General features: G+C 33.8%; 1 protein-coding gene across 1 annotated transcript in view; it reads left to right on the forward strand.

Moving 5' to 3' along the window:
* The window catches only part of LOC133171934 (huntingtin-interacting protein 1-like), a 126990-nt gene that overhangs the window by 11426 nt on the left and 89825 nt on the right, over positions 1–25739 (forward strand). Inside the window, exons 4-6 of the mRNA XM_061306727.1 lie at positions 1628–1684; positions 1975–2055; positions 14891–14967. Of these exons, the coding sequence (XP_061162711.1) occupies positions 1628–1684; positions 1975–2055; positions 14891–14967 (215 nt within the window). The remainder of the gene's footprint in view (positions 1–1627; positions 1685–1974; positions 2056–14890; positions 14968–25739) is intronic.

Raw genomic sequence — 25739 nt, forward strand, 5'->3', positions numbered from 1 at the left:
ATGGTTGTGAATGCTTGATCGCCAAATTTTTTCATTCATCTATCAAAAATGTTTTCCAGCACCTGCTTTGTTGAAAAGATGTCTAGTGTACACATTGATTTTCTATGATATTATATTATTAAACACAAAACTGACAAAAAGTGGAACAAAATTTTTACGAAAAAAATGATCCTTTACTTAAGGGTCACCTTACCATTGTGGTAACTTTTAACATTTGCTGCAGCTGAGTGTTCAATAGATGTTTGAATATATCTAAGTTAAATAAGTCATCATCACCACCATCCACACTAATAATTCACATCCACAACCCTTCAACTAGTACTTTATACCCTTCCCCAATGATATACACTTTTCAGTATGTTATGTCATTCCATTTAGCAGTAGCTGAGTAAAGCATTGCAGCTCATTGTTCTTTAAAATTTTGAAGACATTTTATAATAATGGACTCTTGGTGGTGAATATGGTTTGATATTCACCAGAAAAATATCAATATTGACCGATGCTTTGCCTTGGTAAATATTGATATTGACTGATGCTTAGCCTTGGTCGATATTGATATTATCTGGTGAATATCAAACAATATGTACCACCAAAAGAGTCTATAAGTGTTTTATTGTTTAGTCTGTATTCCAATAAGTAAGACATGATGACAACATTTTCATTAACAAACTTTTGTAGTCATAAACCATTTCTTTTGTATAGATTATATAGGGACTATATAAAGACTACATAATAATATACAAATATACCCCTTTTATGAGGTCGATCCATAGATATATTGACTTCACAGAAAAGCATATTGACTGAGCATGAAGTGCCAAGTTGATATGCTTTTTGTGAAGTCGATATACCTATGGTTTGACCGAATCAAAGGGCTACATTTGTTATATTATTTTCTTTGGAAAAGAAAGAGAAAAACAAATCATTATATAGGAATTTATAAGTTTTAAAGACTTTTCACCATTATAAACACATCATTGGTTTTTCCCTAAGTTATTTTTGGTAACGAGTCAATATCGTAAAATATAATTTTGCATGTGATAGCAAGCAAACCAATCAGATTTATTGAATTACACAGTAAACATAATATCAATAATTATACATTATTGTATTAACATATTCATGTTGAAAGAGATGGAACTCCAGGGACAGACAAATCCCATTGCCCGACGCACAAGACTAGTGAATTTTGGGGATGGGCAAGTGAATTTTTTTTAACCACTTGCCCGAGGCCAATTGACTTTTTCAAGACAAAAAAGTTTTAAGTGGAAATTGACACTTGTAATAATCTTTTTTCTGTTGTCTTTTTACTTTTCATAGTTTATGGTGGGGCAAGTAAAATTTCAGGTATTTCAGAATTTTGACCATGTACTCGCCCATGGGCAAGTACTTGAAAATCTATTTGTCAACCCCTGAACTCTCTAAGTACAGTAGAACATGCTTATAGTGAACTTGCTTATAATGAATCCACACTTATGGGGAAGTTATTTTAATTCCATGTGGGCTTAGATCAATTTGTAAACTTATGGAATATAACAAATATTGTTTTTAATGAAGCAAATCAGATCTCTTCCATGGCACTTTTCTATAGGCCGTTTTACTGTATTCAGTGATTTTATTTTTCCAGGTCGTAGTGGATTCATTTAAATACTGCAGTCATCTCGGTGACTTGGGAAAACTCTGGGTAATTATACAATTTACTGCATTCTATTAAAAAAAGGGATTTTAAACATTTTTTTTTTCAAATTAATTAAGGTGTATTTTATATGATAGCATATTTAGTACAGTAGGTAAAGTTTTTTATATTATGTAAATTAAAGCCTTATGTATTGAAATTTTAATTAGGTATATTGCATGTTGACATCCCTGTTTTGTATTTAAGAGAAAAAGAAATTAAAGCATTTTAAATTTATTTAAGAATGATTATGTATTGACAGTTTATGTATATAAAATAATGTAAATTTTAATTTTTAGGGTCATTTAAGGGAGGGATATGGCAAATCAATAGAAAATTACTGTCGCCTGTTGATCCAGAAGCTGCAATTTCACAAAAAAGTAAGAGAAACTAAGAAATAGATACTGTAAACCAACTCTTGTTCGCAACAACCTTTATTCATGATTTGCCAGTGTAAAATTCTGCCAAATTACTTTTTTATGCCCCACCATGAATATGGCTGGGGCATATGTGGTTCCATCATCTGTCCATCTTCCATCCTTCTGTTTTTCCATCCTTCTGTCCAGTTGTCCTTCCATCTTTCCATCCCTCTGTTTTTTCATCTGTCCTTCCATCACACTTTGTGTTAAACTCAGTTTCAAAGAAACTATTCAAGATATTTTTTTTATCAAACTTCAAATGCAGATACATATTAATGAAAGCTCTTCAAATGCATCAACATTTTTTTACCTTGACCTTTCCTTTGACAATGTGCTTGATTATGGTAAGCAAGGGTGCCTCTTCCAAATTCACTGCCCCTGGGTCAGGGGTTCTGAGTTAGGACAAAGCCCTGTTGATCTTGCAGTAAAATGCATAAATTCTTTAAAAAAATTCTTCTCTGCCCCTGAGTGTATAGCAAACATACTAAAAACATGATTATGATGAGCAAGATTGTGAAATTCATGACCATGTATAGAGTCAGGGGTTCTTGTGTAAGGGTGGGTTTCTATTGATAAAATAGTGATAATACATATTTTCTTTAAAGAATGATTTTCTTTTCTTAGGTTTTAGCAGATAAACTTAATGCATAGTTAAATAAGCCAGAGTCCTTCCAAAATTGAAATTCATGGCCCCTGGATCAGGGATTCTTGTGTTTGGTTGGGGCTCTTTTGATTATGTAGTGAAAATTCATACTAATATATTCTTCAAAAATCTTCTTCTTTGTTCTTAGATATTAGCAAACAAACTAAGTGGATGATGAACAAGAGTGCTTCTTTTAAAGTTATAAAATTCATTTCCTCAGAGTTAAGGGTTATGGTGTTAGTCTGTGGCTCTTTTCAATGTTTAGTGAAAATGCATGAATAATTTAAAAATCTTCTATGTTCCTGGGTGTTTAGCAAGCATGTAAATACATAGTTATGATAAGCAAGGATGCTTCTTCTGACATTGTAAAATTCATGGCCCCAGAGTTTCTAGTGTAAGGGTGGGGCTCTATTAATAAAATAGTGAAAATGCATATTTTCTTTTTTTTCCTGGGTATTTAGTAGAAAAACTAAGTACATAGTTATATGACAAGCCAGAGTGCCTCCACCAAAATTTGAAATTCATGACCCCTGGGTCAGTGGTTCTGGTGCTAGGATGGGGCTCTGTTGATTGCCTAGTAAAAATTTATATATTTAAAAAAAAAATCTTCTCTGTCCCTGGTAAAGCAAACATGGCCTTTGGGGCAACATATCATCATCTCTCAGTTTATTTGTTTTATTTCATTCTTCAGTGGATTCTTTAAAGTGTTGTATTTTACACTTGTGATAGGTAAGGCCCTTGGGCTTCTTGTTTTATCTTAAGCAGACATGGGCAGATTACTTAAAAATGTAATCGATTACTTAAATGAATTTTGTGTAATCGATTATTAATTGATTACAATCATTTCTGTCCTGTAATCAATTGTAATTGATTACTTTAGAAGATGTAATCAATTACTAATCGATCTTCGCCTCAAATATCAAAACAGAAAAATACTGTAAAATCCCTGTTAAACGGCCCTGCCCCTATAAGCGCCTCCCTAGGCCTTTTTCAATTGTCGGGAAATAAGGGCCCCCCCTGAACTGTGATTAAAAATATCTAGAATCATATTGAAAGTCCGCCATAATTTGAAGAAAGTGAAAATGAAACTTGGTCATTGGATAACTCGTATGTAAAGAATTCCTGAGAGTGAAAGATTAATTCTTAGAAAGTGAAAGTTACCTACAAAATTTGTGCTCCTTGTGTATTCTCTAATTTTTTTCGGTGGAAAAATAAATCATTAAGCATAATTTGGATGGGTTATCTTATGGTGAAGAAAAGTAAGAGAAATATTTAGTGCTTCTCTGAATTTATTTTTTTTTTCGAAAGATTTCTTGAAGTTAAAATATGACATTAAATGTTATAACGAGAATACCAAAATAACCGCCCCCTTTTCGCAATTTTCTAAGCACCCGGGGTGGCTAATAGGGATTTTACAGTATTTTAAATATTATTTGGTAATGTTGATGATATCCACCATATTTCCACTGAAGTTTGAATGTGTTTATTTTGTTCAGTTTCTGTGCAGATTCTATTAAGGTTTTTTTTCTGGTTTAATTTCATACTTTAGACCTAACATACTCAGTAAATGTTTAAATGAGGGATTTCTCTACCAAGAAGGTGGAGACATGGTTTCCACAATGAAATGCTTTAAGGAATTATTTCTTTTGACTTTGGATCTGAACTTTCATATTCATTGACTTTTATGGCAGAAATTATTAGATATTTTGTTATAATTTAGAAGTACATGTATTTGAACTGCCCACACAATGGCAGTACACATTTAGATATTCCTGTTTTCTTTCAAAAATTAATTAAATTAGAACTCTTAGTAATAAACAGGTAATTGTGCCTTTATGGAAAATAGCAGCAATTACATTCTTTGTAGGAATAAATGTTTTTCTTTCAAAAAGAAATTTTTTGCACTTTTATTGACTTTAAACAGGCATTCGATATGGTGTGGAGAAATGGGCTTTGGTACAAATTGTTGAAAAATGACTAAAGTGGTAAATGTTTTACATTTATAAAAAATATGTATAATGGAGTTAAGTCCCTAGTGACTATGAATGGTCTTATATCTGAATTTTACAACTGTAATATTGGTGTACGCTAAGGAGAAAATTTATCACCTCTCCTGTTTTCTATGTATATTAATGATATAGAAGAATTTCTCACCAACAAAACTGTGCATGGACTTTCATCTAATCTAAGCATTTCAAGTACTGTAGAAAATCAATTCTTACTTTATTTGAAACTATTTATTTTGTTCTATGCTGACGATACAGTTATTATGTCTGAGTCTGCAGAGGGTTTTCAACATGCTTTTAATGAGTTTCATTTATACTGTATACAATAGAAATTGAATGTCAGTGTGGATAAAACTAAAATTCTGATTTGTTCAAAAGGTCTATCTATTAAAAATTTATTTTCCCGGTCAGGATCTTTTTCAAGACAAAAAAAAAACATTAAAGTGAGCAAGCCTACCAGTAGATTGTCAGCTTGATTTGTTTGATAATAATGTTACACCAGTACTTTTGTATGGATGTGAGATATGGGGTTTTATGAAATTGAACATGTTTATGTAAAAATTTTTAAATATATATATTTAATCTGAAAAGTAGTACCCCAAGCTATATGGTTTATGGAGAAACAGGTCATTTTGTATAATATTAACAGTATATTTAAGAATGATAGCCCATGAAGCAAAATTACTGATAAGTCCTGAAAATAAGATTGTATGTGTTATATATAAATGACTGCCGTCATGAGAAAAGGGCCCTTAAGGTCAAAATTTCACAAATTGACTTTTTGGTAAATTTTGATAGCCTGACTCGTTCTGAATACAAATATACGTAACTTTTGAAAATATCTCATTTTTTCAATATTCTATGAGCATTTTAGTAAGGCGCTTCAAAAATAACGTTGACGTTACTCACTGAAAACGTGATAACGTCGCATGCGTCAAACTGAGTTTCCAAACATTCTTAAAGTTAGTTAAAATAAATAACCTTAATTGTTTGGACACATAAAAACTTGAGAATTATTTGATTTAATTCTTCTTCCAATCTATTAGTATACAATCATTCCTAGGGAAAGTCACCTTAGTTCATACTGTTTTAGCGGCAGATCCAGTAATTTAGTAAAAGGAGGGGGAGGGGTGTCTAAACAGGATCTAGGAACTGTTTATTTTCAGTCGAAAAAATAATACCTGTACAATTCCTCGCATGTTATTCTTTTTACATTGAATGCTCTAGCTCAATTTATAAAATATAAAGCACTTGTAACATTAAAACATTAAAAAAATACACATATGTCCCATAGATAAAGGAGAGATCCAATCAAAACAAAGGCACCGCACAGAAAGCGGGACACCCTCGCTAAAGTTCACATCGATCCTGATATAAAAAATATAACTTTTAGCTATAAACACGCATTAACTCTACCCTCCCCCAACACACACACACACGCGCGCGTGTGTGTGTGTGTGCATTACTATTTCCATTTTTATGATCGAGGGGATATCACCCCAAATATTTTTTTTTGTATCACCGATGAATGCTAATGGGAAATAAATTCAGAAATGCCATGATATGTGTAAACTTGTTTTTGATAAAAAAAAAAAAATATTCCGTTCATAAAGATCTTAAACAAAGGAAAAAAACAAATCTGTTTTCTACTTCCAACATAATTTTATTAGTCCCCAACCGGTGAAACCGGAGGGGACTATAGGTTTCCTCTGAGTCTGTCCGTCCGTCTGTCTGTCTGTCCCTCTGTCTGTCTGTCAGTCTGTCCCACTTGGTTTTCCGCAGTTTTTTCCTAAACGCTTGCAGATATTGAGCTGATTTTTGGTATGTGAGTGTATCTTGATGTTTGCATTTCGTTCTGCTTCATTGATTTTGGACGGAATTATGGCCTTTTCAATTTTTAAGGGTTTTCCGCAATTTTCTTCTAAATGCTTTCAGATATTGAGCTGATTTTTGGTATGTGACTTTACCTTGATTAGTTATAGATCAAGTTTGCATTTCGCTCCGCTTCATTGATTTTTGACGGAATTATGACATTTTCAATTCTTAACGGGAACCAGATTTCACTTGCCGGTAGGGGACTAGTATTGCTAATGCAATACTCTCAGAATGCTTGTTTTTATTTTTTTTTTTTTTTAAACTTAGCTAAAAAGTTTTGATAAGTTTCAATTGTTCATGCAATTCAATTTCTTTACCTGTCTTAGTTATGGAGTAGAAACATAAAAAAGAGGCACATAATGTTGTCAAAGCTAAAGGACTTGTCTTATGAAATTTTATTTAGTACATGAAGATTGAATCTTTTTGTCAACATCTTATATTTTTTTCCAGTTAAATCACACTTTATCAAAAGTGGTTATAAATGCTTTTGTACCTAATTTTTTTTCTTTTAATTGATTGATTGATTGATTTTGAACCGCCTGTGCTCTCTACGCTAAATACTGCTGTATCACTTGGCCACACCAATCATACATCATTTCTTAAAAGGGCCTCTACTGTAATCTAAAAAAAATACATTATGAAAATTGGTTTCTGTAAAAATGATTCCTAATGTCGGAATGAATTGGCAATTGGCAATCATATTGCCAGATAGTAATTCTCACGTGCTGGAATAGAAATATAACCGGCAGTCATGTGTCAGATCTAAGCTTATTAAAGCTCGACATTTCAATCCTAGGAAAAATAAAATTCCTTAAAACATTGCACTCGATCTGAAATAATTACCTTTCTGGATTTCTGGAATTGATAAAATCTCGTCAGATATTAATCACTCATGTTATTTCAAGTTAATCTTTACGACAATTGTCAGGCTTCCAACTCAAATTTTACGGAAAGTTCTTAATAAAAGAACGGGTTGTACTGCTCTTGGATCTTTTTATACATGCACACTTTACGGAGCTGGACTTTTCTAAGCGAAATGAAATACATTTTGACGAAATCTATTTGAAATTGAAACTGAATTTCTGCGAGACTTACGCAATTAAGATCATCCTCTTCCTCCGTGACATCAGCTCTAACCTGACATCTATAAGCTTTTCATATTTCGATGCAATGAAATGTACGTCTTAAGCAATAATTAAATAATACATTCAATACACGTTTATACTTTTTTGTAATGAGGCGATGCAGGTAAACAATATCTCCTTGAATGTTTGAAACTCTACCGCTCTAACTTGAGTTTCTTCATAGGCAAAGTATTTGTTTTTGTCACTGAAGCTAAAGGTAAAACAGGCAAGCCATTTGCCCTAGTTATTATTTTAAAAATATCACTTTCTTGGAATTTGGAAATTATAGAACATGACTTGTATTTTTGTCTGTTACCACACGACTGGAATATAATCTTTTTTTAAGGCAGAAAGTTGTGTGTGTGTGTTTGTTTAATCATTTTCATTAAAGTCTTGCACAGGTATAAACTTCAGTATCCCACACCGGCATCAACAGAACTTTAAGAAAATGTCGAGATATCCAGGGAATCAAGATATATATCAGCGTTGAGACTCGACCACCAAGATTTCAATAAGGAAACATGACTAAATAATTGCATACATGAATTCAATCGTCAGTAAAAAAAACTCCAAAAAAAACCAAAAACAAAAACAAAACACCCCCCCCAAAAGCTTCCTAACATATTTCATGGTCATCAAATTTTTGCATGAATGATATTTTTTCCGATTGAAATATTACCGGTGCTTTTATTTTTCATCTTTCCCATAAAGTAAATTTCTTGATAGTCTTTGTTTGTTTTGTTTTATTTTTTTTTTACGATTGATATGTTAATGTTGTTGATGATTTTGAACATTTTCTTAACATCAGAATATGACATCCATAACCACTTGTTAATAGTACATTTTCTTCTGTCAGTGATTTATTCTCAAAAGATGTCGCCATATCAACATTTAAAAAAATTCATACTTTCTTTACAGCCAAATCTATTGCTTCTTCTGTTTCATACATATTTTCAAACATAATATTACTGTCGATGTAATTCTTATTTTCTTCAACATTGAGTGTAATGTTTTTGGAAAAAGTTCATATTAGCTATATTAAATTCCAAAACAAATTGCAAGTTCTATTTCAAGCTGAACAGCTTAAGAAAATTGATACGAAAGTATATATTATCAGAGACTATAAATTTTTTATGTACTTATTTGATTATTTCAATTTTTTAACAAAAATTTCTTTGCACGCCCTCCTTCGTTTCTTCCCCTAAACATATTCCCTTGCTGTTAACTGAGTATAGAATTATTTATATACATGTAAGGGCCGCCCCCCCCCCCCCCCCTCCCAATTTGTTGTTGTCGTAGGGTTCCAATCTCCCATGTTACCAATATCTATATCCAAACGAAGATGGGTTCTCTTTTTTTAGTTTGAACTTTTAACGGTTGCCTTTTTATGCGGATTTTTCTGTTTTTTCTTTTGTTGCTTGTCAATTACCCCCCACCCCACCCCACCCCGACCCACACACACATTTCGAAGCTACACTCTGAGCTGGTCTTGTTGTGCATATCAAAGTGATTAACTATGGATAAAAATCGAAAAAACTTAAATAAATACATTTTATAAGATTTTTTTTCATAGAAAGGAGCACTTGACAAGATAGCGTAACGTTATATGTGCAGTGATCTCTCTCTCTCTCTGAAAAAATATATACATGTATATGCATGTATGTAGAATAACTTTTAATATTAAGACTATTTAATATGAGTCAAATTTAAGCATTTGCAAATTTGCTTAGAAAACAGATATACGGTATCTTTAGCCAGGCATAATCAATAGAGATTCGCTATAAATCGCTGAACCTAACGACGCGCTCAATGTCGCGTTTAGATTAATTTTGTGATATCAAGTTGACAAGTTAAATACATAGACAAAACTATGAATAAATACATGTACTAAATAGTAATAATTCTATTTATTAAAAATATCCGCATCCAATTTCATATAATTTGACATTTTTTTGTTAAACCTGGAAATCCAATATTATTTCATGTACACGAAACGCAGTCGATAAAATTTACTTCCGTGTTTACAATGCCGCGACTTTGACGTCGTTTTCTGCGCATTGTGACGTCAAAAGATAAGGGCCCTTTTCTCATGACGGCAGTCAAATATTTATTGAAGCAGTTTTGTACAGGAAGTCAAAAGAATCCAAATGGATTTCTTGTATTAAAAATATTCTTGATCTTTGTGGATGCTCAAATGTATGGAATGAACAAGATTTTATGAATATTGAATGGTTTAAAAAAAGTATAGTTGGACATCTCAAAGATCAGTATATACAGAAATGGCAAAGTGATATGCACGATTTGTCCAAAGGTCATACATATGGTATCTTCAAAACAGAATTTGGATGTGAAAAATATTTAAATATACTAGGTACCTAAAAAATTTAGAACAATTTTAATTTAATTTAGAACTGCAAGTCATTGCCTCCCAGTTGAGACTGGGAGATGGTGTGAAATTCCCCAAAAGATAGACTTTGTAATAATTTTTGGTAAGGAACAAATAGCAGATGAGTGTTATTATATTCTAGAATGTCAGTTTTTTTCAGAATGCCAGAAAAAGCATATACTAAAAAAATACATGTACTGTAATAGACCAAATTTTAACAAATTTTCAGAATTATTGTCAACTGCTGACTTCAGTGTTTCAATTAAATTGTGTAATTACATATCTAAAATATATGAACAAGTCTGTCCTCCATAATTATTTGTTTATCTAACTTGTATGTATTCCCGCTATTTCACATATATCTTTTATATTGTCTTTGTATATTGTACATAGAACTTAGTGTATAGTACATAGAACTTTAGTGGTTTGAGTGAATAAATTGAATTGAATTGAGAGCTATTAATTGTTCTAATAACTAGTGTTGTCAAATTGGATGATTTTTAGTAACTGGTTACTCTCTTACTATTCTGATCGAGTACTCAGTTACTCGGATGGTTTTTCTTTTGACCTCTAAACATCCGTGTTGGCAGTAAATGTACTATATAGTAACTGTAATATATGTTACGTCGTTATTCATATTTATCTTATAATTTGAAGTATACAGGTATATATAAAACACAGATGCACTGCATATGAACTTTATTTATAAATACAAACACATGATATCTACTAAAACATCCCATGTTAGTTGGCTGTTTTGGGGAATGTCCTTTACATATCGTTTGTTTCAGAGTTAAATTTCAGTCTGAGATGGTTTAGCATATTTGTTGTTCGACGCGTGTATGTGAGTGCCATTCCTTTTTTAGCTCACCTCAATGAAGTTGGGGGAACTTATGTAATACCGTCGGTGTCCCAGATTAAAGTTTTTATACCCCCCGCAAACGAAGTTTATGGGGGTATATTGGAATCAGCATGTCCGTGCGTCTGTCTGTAGACGAGATTTTGTCCGAACCATTTCTTGGAAACTGTTGCAAGGATTTGTCTGAAAATTTGTACACTAATTATTCGCCATATGAAGGTGTGCACCTGGTATATTCATCATGATTGGATAATTTTTTTGCATTTTACAGGTTTTTTTTTTTTTCATTTTTATTATGAGGTTTTGTCCGGATTTGTTCCCAGAGACTATTGCATAGAATTGTATGAAAATTTGTACACTTATTATTTACCATATGAAGATGTGCACCTGGTATTTTCAACATTATTTGATAATTTTTCTGCATTTTACAGGTGTTTTTTTTCATTTTTATTGACTTAGTCATTTTGGGTTCATGTCTAAGGTTTGAGACATAGAATCTAGAACATCTATTCAAAAATGTAAACTACAGCTTAAAACTACTCATTAGAACTAAAAAAAAATCACAAAGTATTAAAAACAGATTTTACATTACACAGCAGATACTATGGAATCATCATTGTTTCTGGGGGATCAATGTTCATGGATTTCGTGGGTAACCCTTACCCACGAATTTACATCCCCACGAACAATTATTTTGTCAACGTACTGATTAATTAAATCTACCAAATAAATGAGCTGCCCACGAAATTACATCCCCATGAACCAATAAAATTTTGCTTGCCCACGAACATTGACCCCCACGAAATTAAATGATTCCACAGTAGTGTAAATCCTTTTGTCCCTTGGGAGTAATGAGTGAACATGCATCCAGTTAAAGATTAATTAATGAGTTCAGTTTGGGAATTAAGCTGTTAGGGCATCTCTGATCAAGCAGGTCTTATCTATATCTCCTGGGAATTGGGCAGAAAGAAATAAAGATCTCTGTTGTCTAAGTCTCTTAATTGTAATTTATGTCTGTCAAAATACATAGTTACTGGAACCAGCCTTTTATTTTGAAAATGAGTTTGATATAAAGGTATTAAGACCAATTTGATTCTGTATAATTAATTATGATTTTTTTTTTCAACTATCAATTTGCAGAGTGTCATGTCTCACAAAGATGACAGATAGTTGCAAACTATTTTTTCAATGTAATAAAAAAAAAAAAACACTGTAATTATTAGTATTGATGTTTTTTTAGGCTGCACCTTAGTTTCATTCACTAAAAAAATATGATGAGTAATTAAATTTTCACTCTAAATGTTTAAGCAAATTGTGAACACCTCTCACATCTTCTCTGAAAAACCAAGTGGGGGTATTTGTCTGTTTTGGACAGTTCTAGTTGGTGCTGTTTTCTTTTCAAGTACATCTGTGCCCTATATTAATCAGAGATGCATGGAGGATGCTTCTAGTGTGTTTCATTGTACCAGTCAAGGTTTCAGATGCTGCAATTTCAGCTAAAGAATGACCAGGTTAATGTTTTTGGTGCAGGTTAAAGTTCTTGAGCGGGTTAAAGTTTTTGGAGTAGGTCTCATTTCCAAGTAATTATAAGCCCTATTTTGACCAAACTTGCATGGATGATACATCTAAGGATCACACTACTGAACTTGCTTCGGATGCTGGATCTGACCTGCATTTTCCGGATGAGTGTCCAGGTTAAAGATTTTTGAGCAGATCTCATTTCCAAGTAACTAAAAGCCCTATATTGACCAAACTTCCATGGATGCACTCTACTGGACTTGCTTCAGATGCTGGATCTGACCTACATTTTCCGGATGAGTGGACAGGTTAAATGTTTTGGAGCAGGTCTCATTTCCAAGTAACTACAAGTCCTATGTTGACCAAACTTGCATGGATGATACAGCTAAGGATGCACACTACTGGACTTGCTTTGAAAGCTGGATCTGACCTACATTTTCCAGATGAGTGACCAGGTTAAAGTTGTTGGAGCAGTCTCATTTCCAAGTAACTATAAGTCCTATGTTGACCAAACTAAGGATGCACACTACTGGACTTGCTTCGGATGCTGTATCTGACCTTCATTTTTCATATGAGTGACCAGGTTAAAGTAAACTATAAGGGCTATCTGAACCAAACTTGCATGAATGATGCATCACAGGATGAACACTCTAAAACTTGCTTCAGATGCTGGATATCACTTACATTTTCTGGATGTGTATGACAGTGCTTATATTCACTTACTTGAATACAGACCACCTCTCTTTGTCAATTGAAGTTTGAGGGACGACAATAAATTACAGGGATAAAACATACAAAAACCTTGCAAATATGCAATAGGATGTTAAAAGACAAATACTAACTTGTTTGAACTTTTTATATTTATGCAAAGTTCTAGCCATGATATTGATATTTCTTAAAATTAAGCTGCAAAAGACATGATCGGTTGTAGAAATGTAAGTACTGAATGTAGCGACTGGGTCTTACTGACATCGTAATCAAAGGGAGATAAGCCGTGTTAGTTTAAGTTCATGTTCGTGGTCAAGTAATTTTTATTGACTCTACTGCCGCTAACTTGCATAAAAAATCCAAAATGTAATTTCAGGCTTATTAAAGTAGCTCAGATGAACTCATTTCTGTATACAACGTCATAAAATGTTCAGGACATTGTTTCATAAGACCTTTAAACACTAGGTAGTTCACAGATCATACCTAATTATCTGTAGTCAGGAATGTCTCAGTCAATTAGCCAAGATAAACAAACATTGTGCACTTGTCCCCTCTCTATCAAAATACAGACACAAAACCTCTCACTGAGGAAACATAATCTTACAATTATGAATGAAAACTTTGGAATTAATTGCAAATTTTAAAGTTTGTTAAACAGTTTGTATTTCATATTTATATGAGTTTGAGTGGAAACTATTACTTAGTAACAATCATTTATATATAGACTATAGAGTAATTGAAAGTAATCGAAAAAATAATTACAATTACTTGGAAAATTTTAGATGTGATCAATTAAATTATGATTACAAGTAATGTAAAATCTCTTCAATTACAGATTACTGTTGATTACTTGTAAAATATAATCATTACAATCAAATACGATTACTCGCTTATGATTACCCCATCCCTGATCCTGACTCGGGAGAGGGCAAACAAAGTCTTTTTCAGTATATTTCAACAATTTTGTTTAAAGTCATCATTTTGTAAGTTCTATGATCAATACAATGACCTTGTCAGCAAATGCAATATATCATTAAGTCATATGCTGACTGACATTTTTCATACTAATTGTTAGGTCATTATTTACACACTGAATTGTCGACGGATTTCTCCGTTATTTACCAATCATGACAAGGAGCGGGTGTGACCTGTCGGCAGGGGATGCTCACTCCTCCATGGCACCTGATCCTACCTCTGATGTTTTGGAGGTCCATGTTTGCTCTGCTTTTGATTTATATTGTTTTAATGGACTTCGAGCTTGAATACTGTTCGTTATCTCCGTATTTCATTTAAGAGATGACCTAAGCTGAAGGCTCAAAGAGCCAATACTATGGCCTTGTGTGAAAACTTTGAAATATGGGCAATATCTGAAGAACCCCTTTGTCATTTTTTTTTTCAAATTTGTCACAGAGAATTCTTGGTCCAAAGGGCTTTCATTTATACTAATAATAGGGGTGTTATCCTTAAACAAGGCGAAATAATTAGGGAAATAAAAACAAAAGTAGTGGTTGCTACTTTAATTGTTACCTTAAAATATTTTAATGATAAGCAAATAAAACTTTTTGATCTAATTTGTATATAAGAACCTGTTTTAGAAGTTTTAGTCGTGGATCTGAAGGGATTGCCAACAATAAGTGACAAGAAACATATTTAAAATCATCTGTGCATATTTTTCAGAACATGGAGATTCCTGGGAACCTTAAAATGTCTGATGAACAATTTGCTAAGATCTGTGGATCTGATGTAAACAATTAGTGAGTAAATTCTTGATTTATCTGTTTTAAAATGTTCAAAGTCCTGGATGCATTAAGGGTGTTAGCAGACTAACTCTGCAAATTTTTTTTTACATTATTTAACTTGATATTTTCACAAGTGAGAGAGTACAAAAGATAAAGTGGGTACATGTTGTGAATTATAGGATTGGCAATTAATCTAACACAAAAAAAAATTTTTGATGTTATATTCAAACTTAGACTTGGTTAATTATTAGCTCACATCAACAAAGTTCTTAGAACTTACGTAGATAATACCTCAACATATGTGCTCTGTGTTGGCATCCCAGAAGCTTTTGAAGCAAATTTCTATGCCCTGTATTGATCATTGATGCATGGATGATGTATATACATATGTACTGTTGAACTTCGGTATCTCAAACTTTGATATCTTGAATACCATGGATATGTCGAAGTGATTTGGAAGTCCCAAGCACTAATTCTTTAAGTACTGGTATTTTACCCCTGGATACAGTCAAACCTCGTTATGTCGAACTTGAAGGGACCGAGAAAAAACTTTGAGATATCCGAGGATTCGAGATATCGAGGGTAAAATACTTAAAGAATAAGTGGTTGGGACATGCAAATTACTTCGACATATCCATGGTATTCGAGATATCAGTGTTCGAGATAACGAAGTTCAACTGTATCTAGAATCATTGGATACCTTGAAGTATTTTCTTGGTCCCATCGAGTTTGAGATAGTGAGGTTCAATTGTAGTATGTTTCACTTTTCAAGTCCTGTTTCAGTTGCTGCATTTTCAGCCAATATTTTCTAAAAAATGGCCTTGTTCATGTTAGCAGGTCTCTATATTGACCAAACTTGCATAGACAATACATCTAGCATACTTGCTTTTGATGATGAATTTGACCATAATTGTATATTTTCTGCAAAAGTGTCCAGGTTGAAGTTCACTCTTAACCATAAACCCTTATGATGACCAAACTTGCATAGATAATATATCTATATCTAAGGGTGCACACTGGTTCAGATGCTGGATCTGACCTACATTTTCAGGATGAGCAACCATGTTTAAGTTTATACCCATGCATTAATAATCCATACCCAAGTAATAATAAACATTTTGTTGACTAAATTTGTATGGATGATGCTTGAAGGGATGCACAAAACCACACATGCTGAATTTGACCTACATTTCACAGTTTTGGGATGATTGACCAGTTTAAAGTGCAAGATCATTCCATCTTACTCTCAGTTCTATCTGGACAAATTTGCTTGGATGATATGGCTTTAGGGTGCACACTTCCAGACTCATTTCAAATGTTGGAGCTGATCAACATATTCCGGGAATGAGTGATTTAGTTGAAGTTTTTGGAACGGGTTCTTTTTAGCTGAATTTTAAGCCCTACCAAAACCAAACATGCTTGGATGATACATCAAAAGATGCATTATGATACTACCTCATATCTAGAGATGAAAACTATCAGGCTTGTTTCGGATGCTGGATCTGACTACATGCTATGGATGAGTGACCAGATTAATTTTAATTGAAGAATATCATTCCAAGGTTACTACATGTGCAAGCCCTACCTTTAAACATTTGCATGGATGATACATATGTTTGCCCACTACCAGACTTGGTCTGGATGCTGAAACTTACTTACATTTTCTGAAAGATTGAACAGAAAAAGTTTTTGGTGCAAGGACATTTACAAGTTAATAAAAATCCTAGCCAGACTAAACTTGCATTTATATAAATGTTGCATCAACCGTCAACCGTCCCCGGTGACACTAGAAATGTGATTTACAATCATCAGTCTGTAAAAATACTTGAAATGTAGGAATTTGTGCAAAAAGTACTTTTACAGGTACATGTGCTATTTTATCCACATATTGGAGTTGAGCCGTGATGCATACTACAATAACATTTGTTTAGCTATGGACTTTACCTTACTTAAATATAACATTTGTTGAGGTGAGCTATATGTAATTTTTGATTACCTGTGTTTAATGTAGCATGTATCTTGTATATAAGATACTTATATATATATATTTCCATTTCTATTTGTTTTCTCTGAGATAACTCTTTGAAAGTTACTGGTAGTTGAGTTGATTTCTTGATCATTCTTCCGGAATGTAAATTTCGCCAAGCTAAAGGTCAGGAGCTAAGAAGGCCTAATATGCATGTAATTCTCGTGCGCCTGTCTTTGTGTCTGACGCTAAGGAGGTCTAATATGCATGTAATTCTCGTGTGGCTGTCTTTATGTTTGACGTCAGTGGGTGGGGACTATTGAAATTGACATGTGAGGCCTCGTGTAATTTAAATCTATTAGTCTACATTTTTAAAATCTAAATTTACAATTTTATTTCACAATGAAATGGAAATGTAAGGAATCACTGTCTAGTTAGTAGAGTATGCCAGGGACATCAACGATAGTTGGAAACATGGGATAATTCATGCATAACGGGCTTTGCCGGTTATGCAAATTATCCCACGTTTCCAATTATCATTGATGCCCTGGCATACTCTACTAACTAGACAGTGATTCCTTAAATATATTGTAAGGTTTATATATATACAGTAGGTAACAGTAGGTAAAAATTGTGTGAATGGGAATCATAAATTGAGGGAAATGATGAAAATTCTTTGTTTCCTTTTTCTGAATGCAGTGATGCAACATATAGGCAAGTTTGTTTGGACTGGTGTTGGAACATGACATAATTTCTTATTTATCAGTTAACAGAGAAAGAGGGCCATATAAATTTAAATTTTAGGTTCTCATCTTAATTTGCTTATAAATTGAGGCAGGTGGGCAGATTTTATTTTTTATTTTAAAAAAATCTATGCATAACTTTGCATAATGTTCTTCCAATGCAAAATTTTCACATTACTAATGTAAATACCGTATAATCCCTATTAACTGCCCCTGCCCCTATAAGCACACCCCCTAGGTTTTTAGCTCACCTGAGCCGAAGGCTCAAGTGAGCTTTTCTGATCACATTTTGTCCGTCGTCCGTCCGTCCGTCTGTCCGTCTGTCTGTCCGTCTGTCTGTCCGTCCGTCTGTAAACTTTTCACATTTTTGACTTCTTCTCAAGAACCACTGGGCCAATTTTGACCAAACTTGGTACAAAGCATCCTTGGGTAAAGGGGAATTTAAATTGTTAAAATGAAGGGCCAAGTCCCCTCACAAGGGGAGATAATCAAGAGAAGACAAAAATAGGGTGGGGTCATTAAAAAATCTTCTTCTCAAGAACCACAGGGCCAGTAAAGCTGAAACTTATATGGAAGCATCCTGGGGTAGTGTAGATTCTAAATTGTTCAAATCATGACCCCCGGGGGTAGGGCGGGGCCACAATGTGGAATCAATGTTTTACATAGAAATATATAGGAAAAATCTTTAAAAATCTTCTTCTCAAGAACCACTAGGCCAGAAAAGCTGAAACTTATGTGGAAGCATCCTGGGATAGTGTAGATTTTAAATTGTTAAAATCATGACCCCCGGGGGTAGGGCGGGGCCACAATAGGGAATCCAAGTTTTACATTGAAATATATAGGAAAAATCTTTAAAAATCTTCTTCTCAAGAACCACAGAGCCAAAAAAGCTGAAACTTATGTGGAAGCATCCTGGGATAGTGTTAATTTTAAATTGTTCAAATCATGACCCCCGGGGGTAGGGCGGGGCCACAATAGGGAATCCAAGTTTTACATTGAAATATATAGGAAAAATCTTCTTCTCAAGAACCACTAGGCCAGAAAAGCTGAAACTTATGTGGAAGCATAATGGTGTAGTGGAGATTCTAAATTGTTCAAATCATGACCCCCGGGGGAAGGGCGGGGCCACAATAGGGAATCCAAGTTTTACATTGAAATAAATAGGAAAATTTTTTTAAAAATCTTCTTCTCAAGAACCACTTGGCCAGAAAAGCTGAAACTTATGTGGAAGCATCCTGGGGTAGTGGAGATTATTAAAATCATGACCTCCGGGGGTAGGGCGGGGCCACAATAGGGAATCCAAGTTTTACATTGAAATATATAAGAAAAATCTATAAAAATCTTCTTCTCAAGAACCATTAGGCAAGAAAAGCTGAAACTTAAGTGGAAGTATCCTGGGGTAGTGTAGATTCTAAATTGTTCAAATCATGACCCCCGGGGATAGGGCGGGGCTACAATAGGGAATCCAAGTTTTACATTGAAATGAATAGGAAAAATCTTTTAAAATCTTCTTCTCAAGAACAACTGGGCCAGAAAAGATGAAACTTATCTGGAAGCATCCTGGGATAATGTAGATTTTAAATTGTTAAAATCATGACCCTCGGGGATAGGGCGGGGCCACAATAGGGAATCCAATTTTACATTGAAATATGTAAGAAAAATCTTGAAAAATCTTCTTCACAAGAACAACTGGGCCAGAAAAGCTGAAACTTATGTGGAAGCATCCTGGGGTAGTGAAGATGCTAAATTGTTAAAATCATGACCCCCGGGGTAGGGCGGGGCCACAATAGGGAATCCAAGTTTTACATTGAAATATATAGGAAAATTTTTTAAAAATCTTCTTCTCAAGAACCACTTGGCCAGAAAAGCTGAAACTTATGTGGAAGCATCCTGGGGTAGTGTAGATACTAAATTGTAAAAATCATGACCCCCGGGGGTAGGGCGGGGCCACAATAGGGAATCCAATTTTACATTGAAATATGTAAGAAAAATCTTCTTCTCAAGAACAACTGGGCCAGAAAAACTGAAACTTATGTGGAAGCATCCTGGGATAGTGTAGATTTTTAGGTCACCTGAGTCACTCAGGTGACCTATTGCTATCTGTTTTCGTCCGTCGTCGTCCGTCGTGCGTCGTGTGTTAACATTTGAACATTTTCAGCTTTTTCTCTGAAACCGCTGAACCAATTTCAACCAATTTTAGCATATGGCATCTATGTGTGAAGGGGAACAAAATTTGTGAATATCATGGTCCCTGCCCCCCTGGGGCCTGAGGGGTGGGGCTAAAACCACCAAAATTAATGCAATCTTTAAAAATCTTCTTCTTTACTCCTGGACATCAAGCAGTCAAACTGTTTGCATGATTGTAATAAGCATTGAGCCCTCTACCAAAATTGTGAAATTCATGGCCCCAGGGTCAGGGGTTCTGGTGCTAGGGTGGGGTTATATAGATCATATAGTGAAAGTGCATTATTTCTTTGAAAATCTTCTTCTCTACTCCTGGGTATTATTGAAACAAATTAAATACATAGTTATGTTAAGCAAGAGTGACTCTACCAAAATTGTGAAATTCATAGCCCCAGGGTCAGGGGTTCTGGTGCTAGGGGGAGGGGGGGGGGTGCTATATAGATCATATAGTGAAAGTGCATTATTTCTTTGAAAATCTTCTTCTCTACTCCTGGGTATTATTGGAACAAATTTATACATAGTTATGATAAGCAAGGGTGACTCTACCAAAATTGTGAAATTCATGGCCCCAGGGTTAGGGGTTCTGGTGCTAGGGTGGGGTTATATAGATCATATAGTGAAAGTGCATTATTTCTTTGAAAATCTTGTTCTCTACTCCTGGGTATTATTGAAACAAATTAAATACATAGTTATGATAAGCAAGGGTGACTCTACCAAAATTGTGAAATTCATGACCCCAGGGTCAGGGGTTCTGTTGCTAGGTGGGGAGGGGGGGGGCTATATAGATCATATAGTGAAAGTGCATTATTTCTTTGAAAATCTTCTTCTCTACTCCTGGGTATTATTGAATCAAATTGAATACATAGTTATGATAAGCAAGGGTGACTCTACCAAAATTGTGAAATTCATGGCCCCAGGGTCAGGGGTTCTGGTGCTAGGGCGGGGCTATATAGATCATATAGTGAAAGTGCATTATTTCTTTGAAAATCTTGTTCTCTACTCCTGGGTATTATTGAAACAAATTAAATACATAGTTATGATAAGCAAGGGGACTCTACCAAAATTGTGAAATTCATGGCCCCAGGGTTAGGGGTTCTGGTGCTAGGGTGGGGCTATATAGATCATATACTGAAAGTGCATTATTTCTTTGAAAATCTTCTTCTCTTCTCCTGGGTATAATTGAAACTAATTAAATACATAGTTATGATATTAGGAAGGGTGAATCTTCCAAAATAGTGATTTTCATGACCCTTGGATCAGGGGTTCTGATGTTAGGGCCCGGGCTCTATTTATTATATAGTGAAAATGCATTAATGCTTTAAAAATCTTCTTCTCTGCTCCTGGGTATTTTTGAAACAAACTAAGTAGATTGTTATGATAAGCAATGATGCCTCTTCCAAAATTGTGAAATTCATGGCCCCAGGGACAGGGGTTCTGGTTCTAGGGTGGGGCTATTATAGATCCTATAGTGAAGGTGAATTTTTTCTTTGAAAATCTTCTTCTCTGCCCCTGGGTACTATTTAAACAAACTAAATACATTGTTATGATACACAAGGATGCCTCTTCCAAAATTGTGAATTTCATGGCCCCAGGGTCAAGGGTTCTAGTGAAAAGGTTTGGGGGGGGGGGCTCTATTGATTATATAGTGAAAAAGCACAATTTCTTTGAAAATATTCTTTTCTGCTTCTGGTTAAAAAGCAAAGAAGCTAAGTATATAGTTATGATGAGCAAGAGTGCTTCTTCCAGAGTAGTGAATTGCATGACCCGGGTCAGATGTGCTGGTGTAAGGGTGGGGCTCTTGATAATATAGTGAAAATGCATTAATTCTATTAAATAATCCTGTCTGCTCCTTAGTGTTAAGCAGACAAACAAAGTGATTACTTATGATGAGCAAACTTCTGGTCCCAGGGTGAGAGACTCTAGTGTTTCTTGGTGGAGAGGGGGGGGGGGGGGGGGGGGCTCTATTGATAATATAGTGAATCTGAAGTAAAAATGCATTATTTCTTTAAAAATTTTCTCTGCACTTGGGCATATCAGAGGCAAAAAGATTAAAAGTTTTAATAAGGAAGGGTATTTTTACCAGATTTTTGAACATCTGGATCATTTGTTCAAGTGTTCTGGTCCTGGCCAGAGCTCTATTAATTTGTATTCTACTGAGAGGAGTTATTCCCCTTTGCCATTTACTTTTGATAATTAATCACTGTAAACAATGTACTTGAAAGGTTAATAGAATAAGAGAATTAAGCAAGAATTTTTATTGTATAATACAAAAAGTATTTTCATACTTTTAAGGATCAGATAGACTTATAAGTAATAAATAAATAAAAATGGAACAAAAATAACTTGTCTTATTAAATGTTCATCAAAGACCAAGAGAGGCCAATGTAAGAGGTTTCATCAAGAAATTAAAATAGTACAGAAGCACTGATAGATTTTAATACACTGTATAGTGATAGTGATAAATGGGGAACAGATTAGAACCTAATTCATAAACTATCAATGAATACTAGATTAATTATTTTGTTGATCCTGATCACCCTAGTATTTTTCTTGCTTTTGGGCAACAAAGCTTCACCTTTCAGTTCATTATACTCTATGGATCCTCCAAATTGTTGTATTATACTCAGGTGACCGTTAAGGCCCTTGGGCCTCTTGTTAATTGTTAAAATCATGACCCCCGGGGGTAGGGCAGGGCCACAATAAGTATTAGAAGGGGGTAAATCTGGTAAAGAACAGCATGGCCAAAGTTACTCAGGTGAGCGATGTGGCCCATGGGCCTCTTGTTTTCAATTGTCGGGAAATGAGGGCCCCCTGTACAGTGATTAAAATCATATAGAATCGTATCGAAAGTTCGCCATAATTTGAAGAAAGTTAAAATGAAACTTGGTTATTGGGTAACTCGTATGTAAAGTATTCCTGAAAGTGAAAGGTTTTTAGAACGACCTAATCATTATGTATTTCTGAAATTGAAAGTTACCTACAAAATTTGTTCTCCTTGTGTATTCTCGGTAGAAAAATGAATCATTTAGCATAAATTTGATGGATTATATTAACTTAAAGGAAAGCTACACAATCTTTTAGTGGTTCTCTGAATTTATTATTTTTTTCAAAAGATTTTTTGAAGTTAAAATATGGCATAAAAAATTATAACTAGCATACCAAAATAACTGCCCTTTTTCCGCAATTTTCTAAGGGCGGTTAATAGGGATTATACGGTATGGTTGAAATTTATTTCTTTTTCTCTAAATATCAACAGAAAATCCTGCAAAACCAGGTGTCTTAAATATTTAGTCTTGCTGTACATTTACTGTTTTCTGTGAATTCCTTAAAGTCTGCCAATGATTTTTTAGGTCATCATTTAATACAAATTGGAAGTATCATTAAAACTCTACTGTGATCAAAGATGATTTTTTAAATGTAATACTTATAATTTCCATAATAAACAAAAAAAAAAATAAATAAATAAGAAACAAAGGGGTGGGGCATTTTGAGAGGGGGAAGAGGGAGAGAAACTAAACTTTAATTTTATCTGGCCTAGTGTTGATACAAATCAAATAAGTATAACAGGTTTATCTACGCAAATGTATTTCTTCGGTTATATTAGCAGAAACATACAAGGAAATGATAATCATTGTTATCTTCCAAATGAAATATAAAATTACTTTTAGCAATGTAGAATGGCTTCAATATCTGGTCAGTCTCTAAATCTTCACCTCGAAAGGATGACTGCACTTAACAACATGAAAATAGTGACAAAATAAATTTGAACATCATGTTTTCATTATTGTGTTATATATCCCCCTGTATGTTTCCTTATTTTCTTTGCGTGTATTTTACCATGTAATTTTTTCTTTTACGTATGTTATAAAGAACAAGAAATGAAAAGAAAATATGTCAAAGAAGATGACCAGAGAAAAAAAATGTTATTGATGCATTTTTGTCAATGTTCATAACTATATAGTTATGAACATTGACAAAAGTGCATTAGTATGCTATCAGGATCCACTTTCAATTTGTAATGTCAGTCTTACTTTCTTTTTGTGTGTGTATTGTGAATTTTTTATGTATTCTACAAGAACAATACCAATATATATACAGTTTCAACCAAAGGCATCCTAACACTAAAGTAAACAGGAAGGGACCCTCAGGTCTGCTGTTTATTTTATCTCCTGAAAGCCCTGCCCCTTGCGTATTCCAAATATATTGTAGTTGAAATGGTTCATTGTTCAGTAGCGATCAAAACACCCGTACATATATATTTGTACATGTAGATGAGCAACAAAATGGAGGACTTAAATAAAATGAACAGAATTTCACCATGTGTTCAGCAAAGAATTATCACTGAGTGTAGATGGTTTAAACAAGTCAAAAAACACACAAATGACAGAATGAAAATTCAAGTTTATTCAATATGACTCCTAAATGGGCTAGGGTGGGACTACCTCGGACAATCAAAGTTTTACATGGGAATATATTGGAAAAAATCTTTATATTCTTCAATTAAGGGCAGGTAAGTTTAAATTTTTAATATTTGAAAGTGTACAGGCAAAGAAAATTTAACAGTCTAAAATCATTTTGTCCAAATTGACCAGATTCTGTAACAAAATAACAGAAAAAATATGAAAGTAACAGAAGTGATTAAAAGCCAGTGTTAGGTGCAGTCACCCATGATTGATTTGCAAAGGAGTAATACTGTATGTGTACATAAATTGGTGTATTCAAAATTTAGCACAATCACTGGGTATGGAGTTGTTGGTGTAATCATGAATTAGCACTACACATGTCCGTGCCATGTATTGTATTAATAAATGCATTAGCGGTATTCATGAATTAGCGCATCGTTGTCCGCGCCAAAGATGCTAAAATATGCCCGCTTTTTTAAGTACACATACAGTATGCTATTTAAACATGTTTTAAAACAAGATTGGCTAATCTAATCAGCAAAATAATCTAGTCTAAGAAGTCAAATGTGAGTTAAACAGAATCAGATACTAATTGTGATTATTGTCTTTATTATACATGTATTTCTTATTATCAATAATTACATAAAAATATGGAAATGAAGCACTGTAATTAAAGCTTTATTGCTAACTTTTTAAGAAGCTATTTTTTCTGAATTCAAAATCTGTTTGTTGTCTGTCATTGTCATGGTCTTTGTCTTTGCAAGCAGGTCTTATCTATATCTCCTGGGAATTGGGCAGAAAGATCAAAATAAAGATCTCTGTTGTTTAAGTCTCTTAATTGTAATTTATGTCTGTCAAAATACATAGTTACTGGAACCAGCCTTTTATTTTTAAAATGAGTTTGATATAAAGGTATTAAGATCAATTTGATTTTGTTTAATTGATTATGATATTTTTTTTTCAACATTTTTTTTTATCAATTTGCAGAGTGTCATATGTCTCACAAAGATGACAGATAGTTGCAAACTATTTTTTCAGTGTAATTAAAAAACACTGTAATTATTAGTATTGATGTTTTATTAGGCTGCACCTTAGTTTCATTCGTTACAAAAAATATAATGAGTAATTAAATTTTCACTCTAAATGTTTAAGCAAATTGTGAACACCTCTCACATCTAGAAAACATTAGTGATTTGGTACCTTCTCTGAAAAACCCATCAGGGGGTAATTGTCCCTTTTGGACAGTTCTAGTTATCTTTAAAATCTCTCACCAACAACAAAGTAATAATTATTCATATTTAGTTGATGCATCTTCAGCCTAGTGTATATTTAAGTTTCTTCAAATCCTGACCCCTGGGGGTAGATTGGGGCCACAATGGGCAATCAAAGTTTTACATAGGAAGAATCTTTTTCTAAAGAACAGCAAAGCCAGATCAGACATATCTAATCTGAAGCATGCACAGATAGTGTACTGCAAACCAACTTTTATTC

Source organism: Saccostrea echinata, unplaced genomic scaffold, assembly GCF_033153115.1.
Source record: "Saccostrea echinata isolate AGI-Se365-2 ecotype Australia unplaced genomic scaffold, CSIRO_AGI_Sech_v1 ptg000054l, whole genome shotgun sequence".
Taxonomy (NCBI): domain Eukaryota; kingdom Metazoa; phylum Mollusca; class Bivalvia; order Ostreida; family Ostreidae; genus Saccostrea; species Saccostrea echinata.